Genomic DNA, 22,083 nt, shown 5'->3' on the forward strand with positions numbered 1-22,083 from the left:
ATTGAATTTGTAACGTATTGATTATTTATTTAATTGATTCATTTATTTTTTTGAACTCATTAAATATATGAGGATCATAGTGTTTTTATTTTTTAATAGAAAATTGTAAAATAAGAAAATTTGAAAATAATATTACATGAAAATTTAATAGATATTTGATAATAAAAAATACATTAGAGAAATAATATTTTCTTCCTACATAATTCTTAGAAAAAAATATTAAAAGAGTATATTTTTTTTTTAATAAAAATCTATATTATCTATATTCCTATAAAAGTGTAGATAAATGACATTGTTTTCCAATTGTGCAATGACAAAATTAACCTTCTATACGCACTTCAAGAATAGAATGTAACTCTTATGTTAATTTTATCAAATAATTCATCTTTATATTACATATAAATATTTTATCATTTTAATTTTCTCTCTACAATTTTTTACAATGATTTTATTGTAATTTTGTAATTATATTTTTAGTGCAATTTCTAATTAAGTAATAATTTATAGTATCACAAAAAGATATATGAAAAATTTATAATTATATGTGCAATATTTACTAACATATTTTATGAGTTTTTTAACAAATAATTGAAAGTAAAGAGTTGATTTCGATTTTTAAAATATAGTACGATTTCAAAAAGTATGAAAAAAGTCATCTATAACAAATATATATGTTATATGCATAATTATTTTATTAAATTATATAAAAAATTACATGTGTATTGCTTGTAAAATCAATCATTAATCAAAACTTTGAATATGTAATTCATAAAAAGAGATTTAATGAGCAACAAAAAGACTCTAAGTTATTTTCTACTGTAAAAAATATATATGATATAATCTTAATAAATATAATTATAATGATCACTGATTAGCATTTGTCAAAATATCAGAATTTTTACATATAATATTTAATATTTTATTTAATTATTTTAAAATCAAACTAATTAATTCAATATATATAAAATAACAATTTTTTATGAAAGTTTATTTCTTTTGTTATATTTCAAATTTTAATGATGAAATTCATCTATATTTAATAATTATTATATGAGTTTATTTGATATTTACAACATAATCTTATTTAAATGTGCATTTCTTAACATACGTTCATTTATTTATTAGTTTAAAACTTATTTAACAAGAAATTAATAGTAATAAATGTTAGTTTAAGAAAGATCGATATATAGAATTTATTATAATGATATAGAATTGTAAAAATAAAAAGTAAAATTTTTTAGGAGGATAAATTAAATATTATGAATTATATTTTACTTTCAATATTACTATTTCATTTGTTCTAATATTGTTTTTATGAGTTACTCACAGTGATTTTAAATTGATAATTTTTCATCTTTAGTATGCTTCGCTTTTATAAACTATGATTTATACATTGATAAAATCCATAATTTGATTGATTTTTATGTTATTATGTTTTATACGTGGTGTTTGAATATATAATTTTTTTAAAAAAATTGTTTCAGTTCATTTGTTCTATATATTATGTTCATTACAATTTATTATATATCATAAAATCAACTGCTTGAATTTTAATTTGTGAAACAATTTTAAAAGTAAGTTATATAAGTTCTTATAAATCGTCTAATATGATAAGAAATTAAACTCAGATAAATAACAAAAAGATTCAAATTGTTTTTTAGAAAATCAATTTTTTTTTCATTTTTATAATATAATTGATATTACGTGCATCATACAAATGGATGATGAGCAAAGTTTTTGCATTGTGATTTTACTACATTGCCCAAAAACCATGCATTGTTTGTATTAATTGCATTGACATTGGTGGAAAAATATATAAAATTTAGAGACAAATTTGGAATATTGAAGGCTTAATGAAAAATATAAATTATATACTTTTTAAAAAATTATTCATTAACTAATGTATATAAAAATTAATTTATTTATGATATATAATTTTAAAAGCAAAAGGTAAAAAAGTACTGTAGGAGCTTAAATAATATTTAAATTGAATATTATATGTTATATTTTATCATCAATATTTTTGATAATATTTTGATGAGTTGGTCACAAATATTTTAGATTGATAATTATTTGTCCTTATTGTGCTTCACTTATATAAATTATGATTTATGTATTTATAAAATCTATAATTTGGTTGATTTTTAGGTTATTATACCTTATCGTGGTGTTTAGATATCTGTGAGACGGGTCAACCCTACCCATATTCACCACAAAAAGTAGTACTCTTAGCATAAAAAGCAATACTATTTCATGGATTACCCAAATAAAGATCCGTCTCACAAAATTTGACCCGTGAGACCGTCTCACACAAGTTTTTGCCTTCTATGCATTATGTTCATTATAATTTATTATATAACATAAAATCAACAGCTTAAATTTTAATTTGAGAAACAATTTTGAAAGTAAGGTATATAAGTCTTTAATTAATTTATTCGTCTAATATGACAAAAGACTAAACCAAGATAAATAAAAAAAATGATTCAAATTATTTTTTTTTTAAAAATAAAATTTTAGTTTTTATTAAATAATTAATATTTACATGCACGCTCGTGCTTCTTGCTGGTCATCATAAATAAGTGTTAGTTGCTCTTGGAATTGTCTCTACAGACCATCCTATACCAACCACCATTATCAAAGTACTCATTACATGAGTGTAATACACATACAGAACTCATTATATAAGTGTAATGCATATACAAAACTATATTGTTATAGTTAATACAAATGAATAATCTCGATCGTTTCATATATCCGCCATAGAAATAACTCATTCACGAGTACTCGTGTAGTAACTCTTTTCCAAAAAAATTCATAATTTATAACCAAATTTAATTCACATCTGGCGTACATCGTGGCTTGGTTTTCATATCACTTGCAAGAATTTTCATATTCTTATTTGCTTGTGCTTGTTGTGGCGTACAAGTCACTGATCTTGTCCAGCGCAATGATCGGGTTTACGGGTTTTATTCGTTTCTGCATGATACAACTTCTAACTGAGCTGCATGCATTATATCTGTTTGATCAATATGTACATGGCCGGACAGTTGATGCTGCATCAATATTTCAATTAAATATGTCAACTTTGTTGGCCCAAATTTTTTGATAAAGTTCGAACATTAATCCTGGTGTACACAGCTGAATTTGATACTGCCATACCAAACTAGGCATATGGTGGCAAGAGATTGATTCTATAATTAACAATCTTTTGAGATATACATTAGATTCTGACGCACGTACACTTGTGGATAATATAACATTTGAAATAATATATCTGCAATTTGGTAAGGGACCCGACGTTATCCAAGTTTAGATTAATATATATCCAGATCATGACACATTATTTTGAATTGTTATTTGAAATTTTAATAGAACTCTATAATTCAAGGGAATACTTACTTTATTTCAATTGTGCAAATGACTTTCATGAGTACATTTGCCACATAATTAAGATTTTTTCCTCATTGATTTAAAGTCAGTAGATATTTAGATCCAGTCGAGGGAAACCAAGAGATAATTCGCGTCCATAATTTCAAATTTTTCAGTTGTTTTCGTTCGAGATCCAATTATAACAAACCACTTCTTAATCTTAAACAAAAAATGGTTTTCTTAAATCACATGTTCCCATTCTGTATATACCAAATTAGGAACACCCACTCCTAAACATCTAATATAATGTATTTGACTTCCCTGCCTTATTTTTCCTGATGTATGTATGTATATATATATATATATATACACACACACACACACATACGTGCAAATGGTTATATAGAAAATTCTCAAAATTTGATTTATATTGATAGAGTTGTAATGAAGAAGATGGATGATTAGTTTTAGCCACATCAGATATTGCTTGCAAGAATTCATCATTATATTAGTATTATTTTCTTGAAAAACAGGTACATGCTTGTTTCGATCGTCACTATGAATTATTGTTATCAATTATCATCATTACAGATAAAGGAGGAGGCAAGAGCAAGTACTACTAAACCCCATATTTTAAAATTGCAAATTTTCAAATTATGAATATTCCATTCGATCCTTTTCACTGCTTATACGGAAAACTTGGCTTCTGCTGCAAATATATACTTATATAAGTGCGTCATCAAACAACAATAATTGAGGTTTGACTGCCCTTTACTCTATTTTAATGTATATATACTGATTATATGACAACAGCATCAATAATAATAATAATAATATATAAAATACACGCCCCAAAGTGGTCAAAAAGGTCGGGTCCATGACGGGTGAAACCGGCCAGGGTTAGTTGGGTCAGAACCGGTCCACAATCCACATAACCAAGAAATTAGTTAAATAGCTCTCAACGATGAATTTGAGTTGGTAGAATATGTGCATGTTTGATCAATGGTTGAAAATACGATTTTTCATATCAATATTTTTTTTAGACGAGTTTGTCACACATGACTTGTCTATAAGGTCAGACTTTCTACGAGAACAAAAAAGTTGCCACCTCAGGCCTCCTTTATATATATATATATATATATATATATATATATATATATATATATATATATATATATATATATATATATATAACATAGACCAATATTAAATAAAAACAAGACCGGTTTGAATATTTTATGTTCATAATCGATCAAATTCGATCTTCTTTTCAAGTTCGGTTTGAACAATTTTTAAAAATCAAGAGAACTTAGGGTTTTTTTATTATATAATTTGGAGAAGTTAAACATTTAACTAGTTTGACGAAGTTTTGTATATAATTTCAATAATTATATAATCACAATGGATGTTCAGACCTTAATGATGATGAGTTGTGTTCAGATTTGCTGGTCGTGAGATGTTATTTAACAAATGAAAAAAGAAAAGAAATTGAGTGTTTGACGAAACTGAATGTTTTATTCCCAAATAATTATACTGTCTAAGCTTTTGTTAATCATATCAATAACAAGAGTGGGTCTCATGTGAGATTAGGGGTATACCGAACTACGGTACTGTATACCATACCGTAACTATTGGTATGGAATTTTTCCACACCGATATCGATATCGGAAATTTGGTATACCGCACATTCGGTATACCGAATTTTTGATATGAAAAAAGTCCATACCGTTACCGTACCGACACCAAAAATTTTGTCCGTCTATTGAAAAAATGTCGGTATACCGAAAACATTTTTGGTATACCGAACTTAAATTTTTTAAAAAATAATATTAACAAATTATTTTCAGTATTTCGGTATATACCGAAATACCGAAAAAAATTCTGTACCGATATCGAAATTTTCGGCTCGGTATACCAATTTTTTCGGTAAGTTCGGTATTTTTTCGGTACGGTTTTTCGGTATTTCGGTATTTTTTTCCATCCCTCTATGAGACTTTCTCACGGACCTTAATATGTTAGACGGGTCAACCCTACCGATATACACAATAAGAAGTAATACTCTAAGCATAAGAAGTAATACTTTTTATTGATGACCCAAATAAAAGATCCGTCTCACAAATACGACCCGTGAGATCGTCTCATACAAGTTTTTGCCAAATAACAATTACATCAACAGAAAGAAGCATATCGGAGTTTAAGTTAATTAATAATTATTTTCTATTAATATAATGTCACAAAATAAACTAAATGACTAGCCATCTTTCTGATTGACAAATAAATTATCAGACAAATGGATTATACATATTTTGTAAATAATTTCATATCTAAAACAACTAGATGAGTAGTATTTATGTAATTATCAAATATTTATTGACTATTTATTAATTTTGTTTCTGGTATGTTTATATATTGTTTATTAGATTAGTTATTTGCGAAATGAACTATATGGTATGTTTATATATTGTTTATTATATTAGTTATTTGTGAAGTGAACTATACGGTTATTTACAGCAACAAAAGGACTAATTTTTTTACTTTTCGCCTCATACATCATCGAACATATGTATGATTCTGCTTGCCTTGTATGGTTTAGATGATTACCCAGTGTGCACTGAAAGATAGTGGTTGCGAGTTTTCACGCATAAAAAAAAGAGTGGAATATCTCTCAAGAGTGTTTAAGTTGTTGGAGTAAGTGAACTATTGACTAATGTTCAAGATTTCGATAATCTCTACCGACATTTTTTCGGGCGAGCTTGTCACAAATGATTTTCGAAGTATTGTTTACCTGACTAATATGATTTTAAGTTATTACGTTAGTTCAGAAATTTATCCGGTGCACACCGAAGAGTGTAGGCTACGAGTTCCCACGTCTTAAAAAAGAAATGAGTGGTATAGTCTTTAGGAATATCCAAGTTGGTAGAGTAAATAAACGATTGCCAATGATCACAAGTTCGATTATCCGTATTAATACTTTTTCGGGTGAAAATCTATCATAACAAAATAGAAGCTACCATTCCAAAAGAAGCAGAATATTCCTGCTGATTAATCTATTATAGAGTGGTAGTATATTCAAATCCAATCACCGTACTTATTAATTGTCAAAATAAATATGGCAAAAACTTGTGTGAGACGGTCTCACGGGTCGTATTTGTGAGACGGATCTCTTATTCGGGTCACCCATGAAAAAATATTACTTTTTATGCTAAGAGTATTACTTTTTATTGTGAAATAAATGGGTAGGGTTGATCCGTCTTACAGATTATGATTCGTGAGACGGTTTCATATGAGACTCACTTAATAAATATAAAAATACTTAGAAAAAATCAATTATTATTATATTTATGACGTCAGAAGACCATCCCATTGGCTGGGAGTCGTTGACAACCATATTATATCAATTATTAATTCTCCCTTTTCATAATCTTTCCATTTCCTACCTTTGCCAATACTGATTAAACATTGATTCGCCCATAAATAATTTTTCCAAATGACTCAATAAACAACCAATAACAATTATACTATATGATTAATTCGAAGGAAAAAACTTGTGTGAGACGGTATCACTGGTCGTATTTTGTTAGACGGATATCTTATTTGGGTCATCAATGAAAAAATATTACTTTTTATGCTAAGAATATTACCTTTTATTGTGAATATCGATAGAGTTGACCAGTCTCATAGATAAGGATTCGTGAGACCGTCTTACAAAAGACCTACTCTAATCTGAGATGCCTCGTCACATATTCAACAAAAAAGTAGATTTGTGTGAAACAATTCAAATGTACAACCCACATTAATTAAACTTTTCAAAAGATTTGAAAATAATTAAATTTAAGTGAGACATTAACCACTCACGTATAACTTTAATTATAAATTTAAATAACTTATTACAGTTAATTAGCATGGATTAAGCTTCTAATTAAGCAAACAAGCAAGCTTTGGTGGTTGGTTGTGCATAAGAACTAGTAGTTATTAAAATATAATATAGTAATCATCGACACACTTCTATAATTAAAAAATAATAAATTGGTACGTTGGAGTGTGGAGGGGCAACTTATAGTTGAGATGCGGCAAACCGAAGCTGATTATTAGAGGCAGCAAATGCATGTCCCTAAGATGATTTTGAGAGCCATCCATACATATAGATACATGTACGTATATGTTTATATTGCTAACTTTCTTTTTATTAAACACTAATTATTACATATATAAAAATGTATGTTTGGTCGTATTTTGTGAGACAGATCTATTATTTGGGTCATCCATAAAAAAATATTAATTTTTATGTTAAAAATATTAATTTTTATTGTGAATATCAGTAGAGTTGACATGTTTCACAGATAAAGATTCACGAGACGTGTCACAAGAGACCTACTATATATATATATATATATTTATATATACAAATTAAAAGATGATGAAAACCAGGCTTGACAATAAAGAATTGGAATGGATATCATCGCTCTTGGGCACTATTTAAACAAGAATAATTATAAGAAAATGATCATTAGCAGTAAATAACCTACAACTTTTCTGTTTTTTGGGCAGACAAGCAAGATTTTGATCTGCATTTCATGATAAGGAGTCAAATAACATATATGTATTTATCAAAGGGTAAAATTCTTTCACTTTTTATACGATTCACAAATATAGCATAACAAGAGTGAGAGATTCTTCATACTGTCTCACCAGACAAAAAAAAGGAACTGAAAAAGTCACAGCCCAGAAGAAATCTGAAATTTTTAAGGAAAGTGAGGGAAAGAAGAGGACATGCATGAAGGAAAATATATATCAATGAACCAAAAATTTGCTTGAATGATAACATTTTCTCCTTCGTGGAATTAGTCGAGAGGGAACCGGCAAGAAACTGCAAAAACTTTCTGATGTTACAGATAGCACTTTGGGGAATATTGTTGATTCACAAGAATTAATTAGTCCCTTGTCCAAGTGAGATCTTCTTTTCCCTTTCTGTTGTTAAAATTTGATTTCATATCATGCATCGGCCATCGATCATATATACATCCTTTTTCCTTTATGCACGATGGTGTTGAACCTTTTTTTTTTTTTTTTTCTTTTTCTTGATTTCAGGCGTACAGATGATTTCCATGTAGAATATTTGTATCATTTGAAGAAATTGTACCATCTTTTCGGGTATGTCTGAGCTGATCCACCACCGGTTTCTTTTCTTTTAGAAAATGTTCTGTATCGAGTTTTCTTAAAAAGCATATAATTTATGTACTTTTGTGTGTGTGTGTGGATTTCTTTGCATTTATGTTTTATTGTGATGATTCAGGTTTATAATATTAAATTCTGAAATGGAAGATTGAAGCAGTGGCACGTGTTGTTATTGATGATGGAAGAATTCGGGTTCACCGCCGTTGATTTCAATCTTATGGATCAACTCTTGTATGATGGATTCTGGTTAGAGACTCAGACTGCTGATGGATCCAACTTTTGGCAGCCTATTTCTACTCATCATTTAACTTCTCCTTCGTTTATTTTTCCTGCTTCAGACAACATAGGCAGCTGGAATACGAATCCGAGTCCGGACAATATCTTAAAACAAACACAAACATCAGATTTGTTTCTTAATTATCCGCAAATGGATCATCAACTTTCTCATAGCAGTGAGTCCACTCTTCCACCGGGTTCTTTAAATAACCCCGACATGGAAATGAACACAAAGTCATGGGTTGGAACGAACCGAAACCCGGTCAATGCTCGTGATCCGATTTCAGTGAGGAAGAGACTAGACGAGGCTATTAAACGCCTTAAAGACTCTGTAAGAGATAAAAACGTGCTTATCCAAATCTGGTTTCCTGTAAAGAAAGATGGAGGACAAGTGCTTGTAACTAACAACCAGCCATTTTCACTGGATTCCAACTGCAAAAATCTTGTGGAGTACAGGGATGTATCTAGAAATTATCAATTCGCAGCAGATGAGGAGTCTAAAGAGTTTGTTGGGCTGCCGAGCCGGGTTTTCTTGAAGAAGTTGCCGGAGTGGACACCTGATGTTCGGTTTTTCAAAAGAGAGGAGTATCCGCGCGTTAATCACGCACAACAGTACAATGTTAGAGGATCACTCGCACTTCCTGTTTTCGAACTGGGGAGCCGTCGTTGCTTGGGGGTGGTTGAAATCGTGACGACCACTCAGAAACTCAATTACCGCCCTGAACTTGAAAATATCTTCAGAGCTCTACAGGTGCTTTTTCTTCGCTCTAGTTAGTCTAAGTTTCATTAATTGCTTTTCACTCTCTTCTATACAGCCTAAAAGATGATCAAAGGATGCATGTAAAATAAATTTTTTTCTTACAGGCTGTTGATTTGAAGAGTTTCGATGTTCCAAGTCCCCCCCGTATAGAGGTATAGAACAAAAGCTTTTCAAGTTTCCTAGTCGTGCTTATATCATTGGATAAAAGTTTTAACGCGTAAACACAATCTTTTTTCTCAGGGTTGTGATGAATCTTACCAATCTGCTCTGGCAGATATCAGAAATGTTGTGAAATATGTGTGCAGTGTGCATGAACTGCCTTTGGCACAGACATGGGCGCCCTGTACTCAACATATTAAACAGGGATGCCGACACTCTGATGAGAACTATGCACATTGTGTTTCAACTATTGACTCGGCCTGCTTTGTTGCTGATCCCCAAGTTTCTGGTTTTCACGAGGCGTGCTCTGAACACCACTTGCTCAAAGGTGAAGGTATTCCTGGGAAAGCCTTCATGAGTAACAAACCGTGTTTTTCTGAGGATGTGACGGCTTTTAGCAAGACAGATTACCCTCTCTCACATCATGCTAGGGTGTTTAACTTGTGTTCCGCTGTGGCGATACGAATCAGAAGTACCTACACTGGAAATGATGATTTTGTTCTGGAGTTCTTTTTGCCTCTAAAATGCAGAGACCCCAACGATCAAAAGATGATGCTCGACTCTTTATTGTATGTTATACAACAAACTTGCCAAAGTCTGAGGGTTCTGTCCCACCAAGAGTTGGCTCAAGAAACTTCAGATAAAGAAACTAGTAGCACTAAAGCAGGCATGTCGTACAAGGAAAATTGGTCAAATTTTAATCCTTCACGTTCAGAAGAACCTTCTAAAAATACTCCATCCTGGATCATGAATATAATGGATTCGCAGCAAAAAGGTGAAGGAGTTTCGCTTTCTTTTGATGACGATAACAAGGAGGAATCAGGAGGAGAGTTCAGGGTGACAACTGAGTGGGATAATCCTGAAGACTTTTCCCCTTCTGGTGGGTATCTTTCTCTAGATGGGAAAGCAAACAAAAAGAGGCGGACAAAGACTGAGAAGACCATTAGTTTGCAAGTAATTGGGCAATATTTTGCTGGCAGCCTAAAAGATGCTGCCAAGAGCATTGGGGGTATGACTGACTGATAGACTTGAAGCAACAGCTTTAGTTTCTGAAAATTACTAATCCATTTTCTTTATTTCAATTTGCAGTTTGTCCTACTACCCTGAAAAGAATATGCAGGCAGCATGGGATCACCCGATGGCCTTCTAGGAAGATAAAAAAAGTAGACCATTCATTGAAGAAACTCCAACTTGTGATGGATTCCGTCCAGGGTGCTGAAGGTCCTATTAAGCTCGGTTCTTTCTATAGCAACTTCCCGGAATTCGCCTCTCCAAAATTACCCGTAAACACTTCAAACTTTAACAATCAGACTACTTCAAAGTCACCTTCATCTTCCAGTAGTCACAGCTCCAGTTCAAGTTACTGTCTTTCTACTGGGGTGAAACGATCATCTCTGACTCTCAGTGAAGATGCTTTATCAACAGAACAAATGATTGATCAAGGAATGCTGAAGAGAGCAAGGAGTGATGCAGAATTGCCTCACTTAGAGGCCCCACCAGTGCCACAGAACAGCAGCAGGCAGGCGAAGGACAACATAGTCACATACAGGATAAAGGCCACTTTCGGGGAAGAAAAGATCCGATTCAGTCTGCATCCAAACTGGAGTTTCAATGATTTAAAAGAAGAGGTTTTAACGCGTTTCAATGTAGAAAATGTGGGTGGTAAAGTTGATATAAAATACCTGGATGATGATGCCGAATGGGTGCTTTTGACATGCGACGCTGATCTTGATGAATGTGTTGACATACACAGATCATCCAAGATCAGAACCATAAAAATAACTGTCATTAATAAAGCTTATAACCAAAGTCTTGGAAGTTCGTTTGGTAGCAATAAATAGCGGCTTCTGCAGGACTTCACAAATTATCCTCTTTTCCAAACAGTGGGGTTAATTTGGACTTTGGGGATTGTTGCACAACCATAGTCCTAGTTTTATTAGACCATTGGTAGTGAGATACAAAACTAGTGTGTTACATTGATCTATAAGACTTGTGTGACTAAGACAATAGGTAGGGAAAAAGTAAAAATAAAAAACATCGGCACTCTATGTTTCAGTGTCATTACATATTTTCTTGTATCTTTGTGCTGATTTGTGCTTATATAAATAAATGAAATATGTGTAAGGAGTCCCTCCATGCTCTATAGATTATATGTGGTATCATCGTTATCAACGTCATTATTTTTTATTTGTTTTCGACTTCGTCATTATTCCATTTCGTGTTTTTTATCCCCGCGTTACGGTTAAGAGTTCAACTCATATTGTAATAAGGTGTATATCAGTCATAGGTGGCGATTTCAAGTTTACAGAAATAAAAAACTTTGAATTTGGCTTATGTAGTTTCTAAACCAAATGAAATAATATGAGTGCGGATAAATGCTTGAATGGTCCACGGCCATGTGGAGAGTCCAATATTTATTTCACCATCCCACGAAATTAATGCGAAACAGAATCTCGTCGAAAGGATCAATTTTCCAATACTTGAATCCTGCTTTACTCATCGAGAGGGATTAAAAATCCGATATAAGCACATAGGTAGAAAGTACCTTTACAATGAATACAAATTCATCGTAGAAAGAAAATGGCAGTTCCCATGATTTGCAATTCTCCATACTTCATCAAATCTTACAGCACAAAACTGTGGAGTACTATATCACAACAGCTCTTCATTGCAGCTGAAAAGGAAGACTTGGTTCTTTTATTTGCCACTCTACATACGTTGTGGCAGCGGATACGTTGGATTTACATCTTGCCTCGGATGAAGCGGGTAACGGTGCTGAAGAGGCTGCTGGCCGCCACCACGTGGATTGATTGGCTGATGAGTCGATTTTACCCAGAGCTGATCTCTAGGTAATGTCTCGGGAGGGCCATCGATTCTTTCCAAGGTCTCCACAATCTCTTGCATTGATGGTCTGTTCTTTGGTTCATTCTCGAGACAATCTAGTGAAAGCTGAGCCATTTGTAATGCTGATCTTGAGGGATATTTTCCTTCCATCCGAGAGTCCATAACGTTCTTCAACTTCCTCCTGTCAGTTAGATGCGGCTTGATCCAATCAACCAGATTTTGTTGCCCGTTTGGACGACTTGTGTCGAGCGCCCGTAACCCTGTCAGCATCTCTACTAAGACGACACCGAAACCGTATACATCACTCTTGACGTACAAGTGCCCTGATAGACAAGAAATAAAAACTCCGTTAAAACACATCTTTGCTATGTTATTTGCTTTCCCAGCGCTAGTGTGGAAGAAATTTAACTCACCTGTGGCCACATATTCAGGGGCAGCGTAACCGTTGGTTCCCATTACCTGCGTAGTTACATGGGATTTACTTTCCGTCGGACCCATTTTGGCGAGACCGAAATCCGATAACTTGGCGTGATATGACTGAGCGTAGACGAAAAATCAAACCAACGTCGCCAAGATCAGATCAGATGATGATAATTTTTTAATCATTAGGAATATTTCATTTCTTTCAAGAAAACTAACCATGTAATTGGATTGACTGTCCACTGATAAATATACAATACAAAATGTATCAACGAACAAATCGTAAATATATACAAGATGAAAATATTAGAGTTGTCAAGTGAGTCAACTTGTGGCTTGTGTTTTATTGAATAAATTTTTTTTTCATTTTAATAATATTTTACGATTTTGTCTAATTATAACATTTATTTTATTTGTATACACATGCAAATAGTATAGATAAAGTTTTTGAAGTTGCAAAAGGTGCCATGAGGTCTTCCTTTTAACGTATGATCATGAACTCATTAGGAAGTGTATCGTATATTTTAAATAGGTTCCTAGTCGAATCAGCCTCCTAAAATAAGAATAAACTCGCTTGAGAATAGTATATGTGATGTAAACACTATGTTTCATTGGTAAGGGCTGGATATGTCTGTTCATAGAGATGAATGATCATTTAATAATGCATTGAACAACCATCCCTCAGACTGTGCAAGAGGTTATCACTTATCGACTGGATAGTCTGCGGTTATGGTTGTACATCATTAGTTCTTTGTACACATGACAATGTCGAAGCTCTATATACTAACATACACTTTAATCCATTTACCGACTCCATTGAGGGTCATTAGGTGGCGATGTTGGGTGTAGTTTTGAAATACATAGGAATCAATATCTTATAGTTGGGGATTAACTATTTGTCTAATGGTGAAGATATCCTATGTGATATGATGATTTATTAGTGTAAGGAATCTCTGGCCAGCATAATACATATGCATTTAGGAAATGTATTTCCTCAGTTGCACATATCATGTCACTATTACTACTCAAAGATATATCATATCGTCAACGAATTCATTTGAAACTCTCGATACACCAATGGTTATAGATTCGTTCTGGATATATGAGTTGAAAGGACCGTACTATACACTAACCATAACTTAAGTTTCTTACAGGGACAATCAGTGATACCTAGGGAATCATAGGCGATGCTACTAGACGCTCTTACCATGATCCGATATGTGCAATCAGACTTGAGTGTTGACATTCTCGATCAAATGATTGATGAAAAGAATGAAGCTAATTAAGGTAAGTTCGAATAAGAATAAATGTTATTTTGAATCATAAGAAGTTGTGAACCCTAGCTGTATCTCTGATTATTGAGGGTCATACAAGTATCGGATTCCGTGTTCCCATTGAGATAATCAAATTCAAAGAGCTGAATTTGATAACTATAGTTTGATCGAGATAAAACTCCATAACAGATATAGATGGGAAAAATCTCAAATATTCTTTCTTAAGAATATGTGTATGTCCTACTTATGTGAAGCAGACAATGGAAGACAAATTGGATAGTATAGCCAATTTGTGGTAGGATATCCAAATAATTCCATTTGTTAACATTTCTATGATCTCAATGAAACAAATGTGTTTGTTTCAAAGAACGACACATTCTTAGATAATGAGTTTCTATTTGATAGAAAATACGAAATGATATAACTCCACGAGATTCGGGAATCATCCACTTCTGAAATAGTAGAACCCACACCCCAACAGCCAGTTGAAGAAACACAAGCTCATAAGAGACCTGAAAGAGTCTCAAGGCCACTTACAAAGACGAGCCTACTTCTTGATGAAGACCAAGATAAGCTCATTCGTGGATGTGATCCAAGCAACTTCAAATAAGCATTGTCTGATGTCAATTCATCTAAATAGCTTGAATCCATACAGTCTGAGATGGACTTCATGTATTTGAACCAAGTATGATCCTTAGTAGATCCACATGAGGGATTGTTCTCATAGGAAGCAAATAGATATACAAAAGGTAAATTGGGGTAGATGGGAAGCTAATGACCTTTAAAGCAATATTGATAGAAAAAGGATATAGTTAAAGACAAAGTATTGACTATGAGGAAACCTTTTCTCCATACGTAATATTCAAGTCCATTAGGATATTGCTAGCCATAACAGCATGGTACGACTATAAAATACGGAAAATGAATATGAAGACAATGTTTCTTAATGGTGAAATTAAGAAAGAAATGTACATGTTTCAAACTAAATGATTCACATCTGTAAGAAGTGAAAATAAAGTATGCAAATTTCAGAATTTCATCTACGGACTCAAACATGCATCAAGGAGCTGAAACTTCAGATTTGACAATACTATCAAAGAGTTTAATTTTGTTAAGAAGCCTGAGGAACCATGTGTACACAAGAGGGTTGGTGTGAATGCAATGATATTCCTAGTACTTTATGTTGATGATATACTAATTATTGAGAATAATGTAGGGATGTTGCAGTCAAATAAAATAAGGTGAGCTAGTAGATTCTCCATTAAGGATATGAGTGAAGCATCCTATGTATTAAGAATACATATCTATAAGTATAGAAAAAAAAGATGATAGGGGTCACCCAATCCACTTATATCGATATCATACTAAGGAGATTCTCTATGGAGGAGTCCAAGAGAGGTTATCACCCAATGTTTCATGGTGTGACTTTATATAAGTTTATGTACCCTAAGACAAACGATTATATAGAAACCATGAACCGTATCCCATATGCGTATGTTATAGGATGTGTAATGTATGATTTGATATCTACTCGACCTGATATTGTAATATCACTAAATGTTGCAAGAAGAATCTTTCGAATCTCAGTCCATTGCATTGAAAAACAGTGAAGGAAATGTTTAAGTACTTAAGAAGAACTAAGAATTTATTCTTGGTTTACAAGAATGGAGAATTAAAATTGGAATACTATACTGATTCTAGCTTCCAAATAAATGTAAATGATTCTAAATCAACATCTGGATTTGTATTCAAACTCAATAGTGGTGTTGTCTCTTAGAAGAGTTCTGAACAAAACACCACATCAGATTTAACCACTGAGGCTGAATACATAGATAACTGCATTAGCAGCAGCAAATGAGGTTGTTTGAACGATGAATTTCGTTCAAGAATTGTGTGTCATTCATCAAATAGTTGATCCAGTTCTAGTCTACAGCGGCAAAACCAGTGCCGTTGTACAAGCAAAGGAACTGAGATTTCATGAGCGATCTAAACTTATACCGAGGAAGTTCTATATGATCCGAGAGATTGTGGGACGAGTAGACATATCAGTAGAGGGAGTTGCCTCTGCAGATAACATTGTTGTTCCACTGATGAAGCCATTTCCAGGGTCATTATGAAGCAATGGGTCTGAAATATATAGGTAGTTGGCTATAGAGCAAGTGAAATATTTTTAGAGTATGTGCTCAATAAGCCAACTTGTGACTTGAGCTTTATTGACTCTTATAAAAAACAATCTTTAATCTAATAATATTTTACGATTTTATCCAAATATATATACACATGAAAGTTGCAGTAGATAGAGTATATGAATATGCAAAAGGTATCACTGAGGTCTACCTCTCAATGTAAGATCATAAAACTCATTAGGAAGTGTATTGTATATTCTAAACATGTTCCTAGTCGAATTAGCAGCCTAAAATAAGGATAAATGTCGCTTGAGCTTGAGACTAGCATCTGTGATGTAAACCACTGCGTCGCTGCCCCGTCGCCGCCAGTTTTCTGAAATTTCGTCGATCAAGTCTCGACGCAAAATTGTTTAAGATCTCTAGTGCGATCTAAACAATGATCATCTATTTTTCGACCATAGCTTTGATTAGACGATCAAAAGAAGGAGATCTACTAGTAGAGATTTACAAGAAGGACCAACTCCACTGTTCCTCGAACTGGTTTGGTGTCTAGTGTTAAATACACAAAGGTAAAAAGATCTAAACAGATTATGAATGTTTTAAATCACATGACGTGCGAAAAACATTTTGAACGTCAAAACAATTTTTCAAAATTTTCGTTACGCTTTTATTTTTCGAGAAAACTATATTCCAAGATAAAATACGAACAAAAAGATCGAAGTCCAAATAGGAGAGGCAGAGGTATAGTGTGAAACAGTATCTTACCTCATGAAGCAATATGTTGGATGCCTTGAAGTCTCTGTAGATAACTTTTCTATCCGAAGCATGCAAGAATGCAAGACCACGAGCTGCTCCGATCAATATCTTAAGCCTAACGTCCCACGGAAGTGGCTGAACAGCAGAACCCCCTAAACTCAAGAACTTGAATAATAAAAAATTCGGGTACAAATTAGCGGTCCTCCAATTCAACCATTGACACACTTACTTCCGAACAGATGGTTCTCTAAGCTCCCTTTTGCCATGAATTCATAGACCAGTAGTAGTTCTACGCCCTCCCAACAGTAGCCCAACAGCATCACCAGATTGGGATGAGAAAGTCTTCCCAGGAAATTTATCTCTGACTGAAGAACTAATATTGATCAGAAAAATCCCATACAACTGAAAAAAAAAAACTGGTTAAACTGGGATTGGAAGAGACCTGCCATTCTTGATATCCTTGGCTGCTTCCTGAATTCAGCTTCTTTACAGCAATAGCTGTTCTTGCCCCATTTGTTCCTAGGAGCCATCCCTTGTACACTCTGCCGAATCCACCTTCTCCCAGCAGTGTATCACTTCTGAAATTTCTGGTGGCGGTCTTGAGCTCTGAAAAAGAGAAGACCCTCAAGTTGGGGTGGGGTAACATCTGGCCGGCGGCGGAAGCAGGGGAGCTCATCTCATGATCGCTTCCGGAGAATATGCTGCTATTCCCATAAACATTAGCGCTCTTGCTCGACGTAGACATCGTTGTAGTCGCCACTGCATCACATAAAAAAACCATCAATTTCAACACACAATAAATTCACGTATATATACACTCGAACATATATCGGATCAATCGGTATCTGATAACCTGAACTCCATTGGCTGCTGGTGGTGGAGGGCTGGCTCTGGTTAACGTAGCTGTTAACAGTAGCCGATCTACTGCCACTACGACTCAAGCAAATTCCCATGTGTACACCACGCCGATACGATTTAGTATCAATCTTGAGACCAGTTTATTGAACGGGACAAATATATTCATCCATTGATCAAATTTCTTCCATTCGAGATGAAAATGGAGGGTCTGGGAAGATTGTTTCAGATCAAGTTTTCTTGGAGTTGGTCTTCGTCTTAGCTCCTAACAAATGGGAAGACAGGAAATTAATGGATCAAACATGGAGAGATATGAAAGTCAAAATCAAAGGATGTGAACGTAGAAATTATCATGGCGGACTTGTTCCCCTCCAATTATTATTATTTTTTTCTAAAAAGTTTGGCGACGATGATAAACCCCTATATAGAGGTACATTGACCAGACCGGGAGATAAATTAAAGAACATGCAAGCAAGAACTCGAAGAAGAGAATAACAAACATTGACTTTAGAGTAATATCATTGTATTATTGTGAGCAAAAACTTGTGTGAGACGATCTCACATATTCGTATTTTGTGAGACAAGTCTATTATTTGGTTCATCCATGAAAATATATTATTTTTTATTGTGAATATCGGTAGAATTGACTTGTTTCACAGCTAAAAATTCGTGAAACCGTCTCACAAGAGACATACTCATTGTTGTGTTAGGATATGTAATATTATATTTACATTATATAGCTACATTTTGTTATATTTAATAATAATTAACATGTATAAAAACTTTTTTTCCTTACATAATATGCTAGTGTAATTTCCACGATGTATCTTATGAGTAATTCTCATATTTCTCCAGTTATTTCTAATGTTTTCTCCAACTTCTTCCTACCTTTTTTTTTCAAATGTCTAATATTTATTTCTCCGTTACGGTTGTTGTAAAAATAATTCTTTTTCAAATAATTAAATTGTGTTAATGCGTGAAAACTTCGGACTGCGATAGTATATATAATCAATCAAATTAATAATTGACATTTCATATAAGTACAGCATTTTAGAGTGATGGTAGATATGTATATAACATTATCTCCCTGTGTTTCAAGATCCCATGAAGTGGTCCAAAACCCTTCTAGTACTGAACTATCACATGCATGCATATAAAATACACAAATATTGGCGGAGTTGTATTCCATATATTAAAAGCAAATAGAACGGGAAAAAAAATAAGAATGGGCGAAAAATATATATATTGGCGGAGTTCTTGTAATTCATATATTAAAAGAAAATTGAGTGGGCTGCAAAAGAATGAAGTGTGATTTTAATGAGTAATATTGTGTCTGCTAGAGACAGAGTAGGCAACATGAAAATTGTAAGACTGATCTCTAAAGCCAGAAAATAGATACGTACATCCGGATTCATGAGCTTAACAGCTCGACTTATTAGCACTCAAGTATGTGCACTTTGCGTTATAACGAATATAAAGAAACAAAGTTGTATATTGACTAGTAGTTATAACTTTTGACCTAGAGATAAACATTTGATCTTAACAAACAATTGGTTTCAATACGAGATCGTAAGTTCAAGTCTCCCAAGAAGCATATTTATATACATCTTAGGGAATGTTGGGTTAAGCGTTAATGAGTGACCTCTTAGAAAGTTCTCGTGCATCAAGCTGCTGACGTTACGCCGCTTATTCTAGTTGTATAGGTGGGTTGTAAAAGAGTGATGTCAGATATTAACGTGTAATAGTGTTCTCTACTGAGGATAGGGTCGGCGGTATGAAAATGATAAGATTTATCTATAAGTGATATGAGACAACATCGACAGATAGATACGCACCTCTCCGGACTCGTGAGTGCTAACAGCTCGATCAATTAGCACTCAAGTAAGTGCACTGTGTGCTACCACGAGTATAAAGAAATAAACTTTCCTTGGCTAACATTTATAAATTGTATCCTAATGATAAGCGTTTGACCATAACACATATACACATATATATAACTTACATTATGAATTTACGATGTTTTCCTCAATAATAAAATTTTGTGCTTTCATTTAATTCATTTTAAAACAATTTTTTGTGCATTTATTAAATATTAATTTATATCTATATTTATATATGAATTTATGATTTTTTTCTCAATAACAATATTTTTGTGACTTCATTTAATTTATCCTTAACAATAAAATTTCGTGTCTTCATTATTCATTTAAAAATAAATTTGTGTATCTTATATGTATATATCAATCCTCAATAAAATTTTTGTATCTTCATTTAATTTTTCCTTTATAATAAAAATCGTGCCTTTATTTAACTCATTTAGAAAATAATTTGTGTGCTTTCATTTAATAATAATCTATATGTATAGGGCCGATTTTTTAACAGACGAAGTCAAAGAGACCATTAATTCATAGTATATACACACAGACACAATTTATATTATGAATTTGAACTTGTCCTTAATAATAAAATTTCGTGCCTTCATTTTTATTCGTTTAAAAATATTTTTTTGTGCCTTTATTTTATAACTAAATTTTTGTATGCTTCGATGTCCTTCATTTAATAATGAATGGTTATATATATTTCCTTCATTTGATAATTAAATAATAATATATATCTATATGTATTCTATCTATCTGTCTATATATCTATTCTATCTCTAAAATTTGGAGTTGATTTATGAGTTTACAAAATTATGCCCATATTTTTTAGTTATTTTTTGGGTTTTATGAGCATGTTTGTCTTTTCAAGTGCTTTCACGAGCTTATTCAAATCATTTTCTATGCTAGCTTATTAGGTCATAAATTCCTAAGATTTGAAAATATTGATGCAATTTGTATATAGATTGAAGTTTTACTAATAGTTTTATTTAGGCAGTGTTAATCCCTGCTGAAATGAGTGATTTCAAATTAAGTCATACATTCGATCAGTTTCAGTAAGCCTATTTTATCATAATTCACTGATTAACTTGTTGAGAATTCAACTGAACAAGAGCAAGATTTCAGTTTTGCTATGTTTATCATTTCCTTTGTTAATTCATGTTTCTCATTTGTGGCAAAATGCCGTTCCTCATATTATTTAACGTGGGTTTAGTAAATTGCTATTGTTATTTGTATATATATGTATTATTTATTTACTAGAGTTCCGATTGACGTCTTAAATGCATTATTTGGTTTTCATTTTCATTTTCTTCTCTGAATTTGTATTTACATTTTATCGAGTAAGTAAAACAAATTGTGCATGATAAAGTTCATTTTTGAAATTAGCGAAAAAATTTCTTTCTTTAATAAATAAAAAATCTAAACTTTAATATTTATTTGTTTTATTTAATACGATAATTTCATTGTTAATACCACAATTTTTTTATGTAAACTATAAAATTACTTATACAAATTTATTTAAAATCTTATTTCTCGATGTAATCGAGAGATAAAAATTGAGAGAAAGAAAAAGTGATATTTCGTTGGTTTTAATTAATAAGATATATTAATTTTCGATACATGTTATGTTCTACCAATGAAACTATTATATAACAATATAGTATTAGTAGTTAAGTGATTGCAAGATTTGTAACTCTATGAGATTTGCATCGGGTAGCGCGCGCGCACACACACACATATATATATATATATATATATATATATATATATATATATATATATATATATATATATATATCTGTTCATTTTGGTCAGCCAGTAGATGATGTATTTGGTTTGATATGTCATTATATTCGTCGCGTCGAACCAGTGGATGATGTACCTAGTGTGATATGAAGTTGTTTAATTCTGATCAAGAGAACATATATTCGGTGTGACTTACATTGTTGATGTGAATGAGTTTTTAGTTCCTATGTTGATTAGAACTATTAGTGACACTAATATATTCATATACATGTGATTATTACTCTAATTATTATTGATTTCATGGAGTAGATTTTTGTGTCATTTGAATGAAAGATCATATTCAATTTATGATATTGTGATATGAGTTGATAAATGAATTATATTTTTGAGTGTCTTACTTACAATTTAATATTTTCTGTAGGGGTGTCAATCGTGTAGGTTAGGTC

General features: G+C 32.4%; 2 protein-coding genes across 3 annotated transcripts; one reads left to right on the top strand and one right to left on the bottom strand.

The window, feature by feature from the left end:
- Window positions 1-7,883: 7,883 nt before the first annotated feature.
- Window positions 7,884-11,603, top strand: LOC140827068 (protein NLP2-like). 2 transcript variants are annotated; one of them, XM_073189668.1, is made up of 7 exons: window positions 7,884-8,316; window positions 8,458-8,520; window positions 8,663-8,790; window positions 8,883-9,571; window positions 9,685-9,732; window positions 9,821-10,748; window positions 10,829-11,603. In XM_073189668.1, the coding sequence occupies exons 3-7, from the start codon at window positions 8,778-8,780 to the stop codon at window positions 11,578-11,580; spliced, it is 2,430 nt and encodes an 809-aa protein (XP_073045769.1). In that variant the 5' UTR covers window positions 7,884-8,316; window positions 8,458-8,520; window positions 8,663-8,777; the 3' UTR covers window positions 11,581-11,603. The 2 variants fall into 2 exon arrangements, with proteins under 2 accessions (XP_073045769.1, XP_073045768.1); XM_073189667.1 differs by having other exon boundaries at window positions 8,663-9,571.
- Window positions 11,604-12,217: 614 nt separating this feature from the next.
- On the bottom strand, window positions 12,218-18,395 carry LOC140827070 (probable serine/threonine-protein kinase PIX13). The gene is made up of 6 exons (XM_073189669.1): window positions 18,013-18,395; window positions 17,602-17,918; window positions 17,389-17,524; window positions 17,169-17,311; window positions 12,997-13,120; window positions 12,218-12,906 (listed from the first exon to the last, which is right to left on the bottom strand). The coding sequence occupies exons 1-6, from the start codon at window positions 18,110-18,112 to the stop codon at window positions 12,449-12,451; spliced, it is 1,278 nt and encodes a 425-aa protein (XP_073045770.1). The 5' UTR covers window positions 18,113-18,395; the 3' UTR covers window positions 12,218-12,448.
- Between the last annotated feature and the right edge of the window lie 3,688 nt (window positions 18,396-22,083).

This window comes from Primulina eburnea, chromosome 3 (assembly GCF_022965805.1).
Source record: "Primulina eburnea isolate SZY01 chromosome 3, ASM2296580v1, whole genome shotgun sequence".
NCBI lineage: Eukaryota > Viridiplantae > Streptophyta > Magnoliopsida > Lamiales > Gesneriaceae > Primulina > Primulina eburnea.

Bases quoted from the DNA above. Each gene is read 5' to 3' on its own strand.
- LOC140827068 (XM_073189667.1), top strand. From the start codon at position 8,720: ATGATGGAAGAATTCGGGTTCACCGCCGTTGATTTCAATCTTATGGAT. The intron at 9,572-9,684 runs GTGCTTTTTCTT...TTTTTCTTACAG, and splicing joins ATATCTTCAGAGCTCTACAG to GCTGTTGATTTGAAGAGTTT. The intron at 9,733-9,820 runs GTATAGAACAAA...CTTTTTTCTCAG, and splicing joins CAAGTCCCCCCCGTATAGAG to GGTTGTGATGAATCTTACCA.
- LOC140827070 (XM_073189669.1), bottom strand. From the start codon at position 18,112: ATGGGAATTTGCTTGAGTCGTAGTGGCAGTAGATCGGCTACTGTTAAC. The intron at 17,919-18,012 runs GTTATCAGATAC...TATGTGATGCAG, and splicing joins CAGCAGCCAATGGAGTTCAG to TGGCGACTACAACGATGTCT. The intron at 17,312-17,388 runs GTAAGTGTGTCA...TCTTGAGTTTAG, and splicing joins AGAGAACCATCTGTTCGGAA to GGGGTTCTGCTGTTCAGCCA.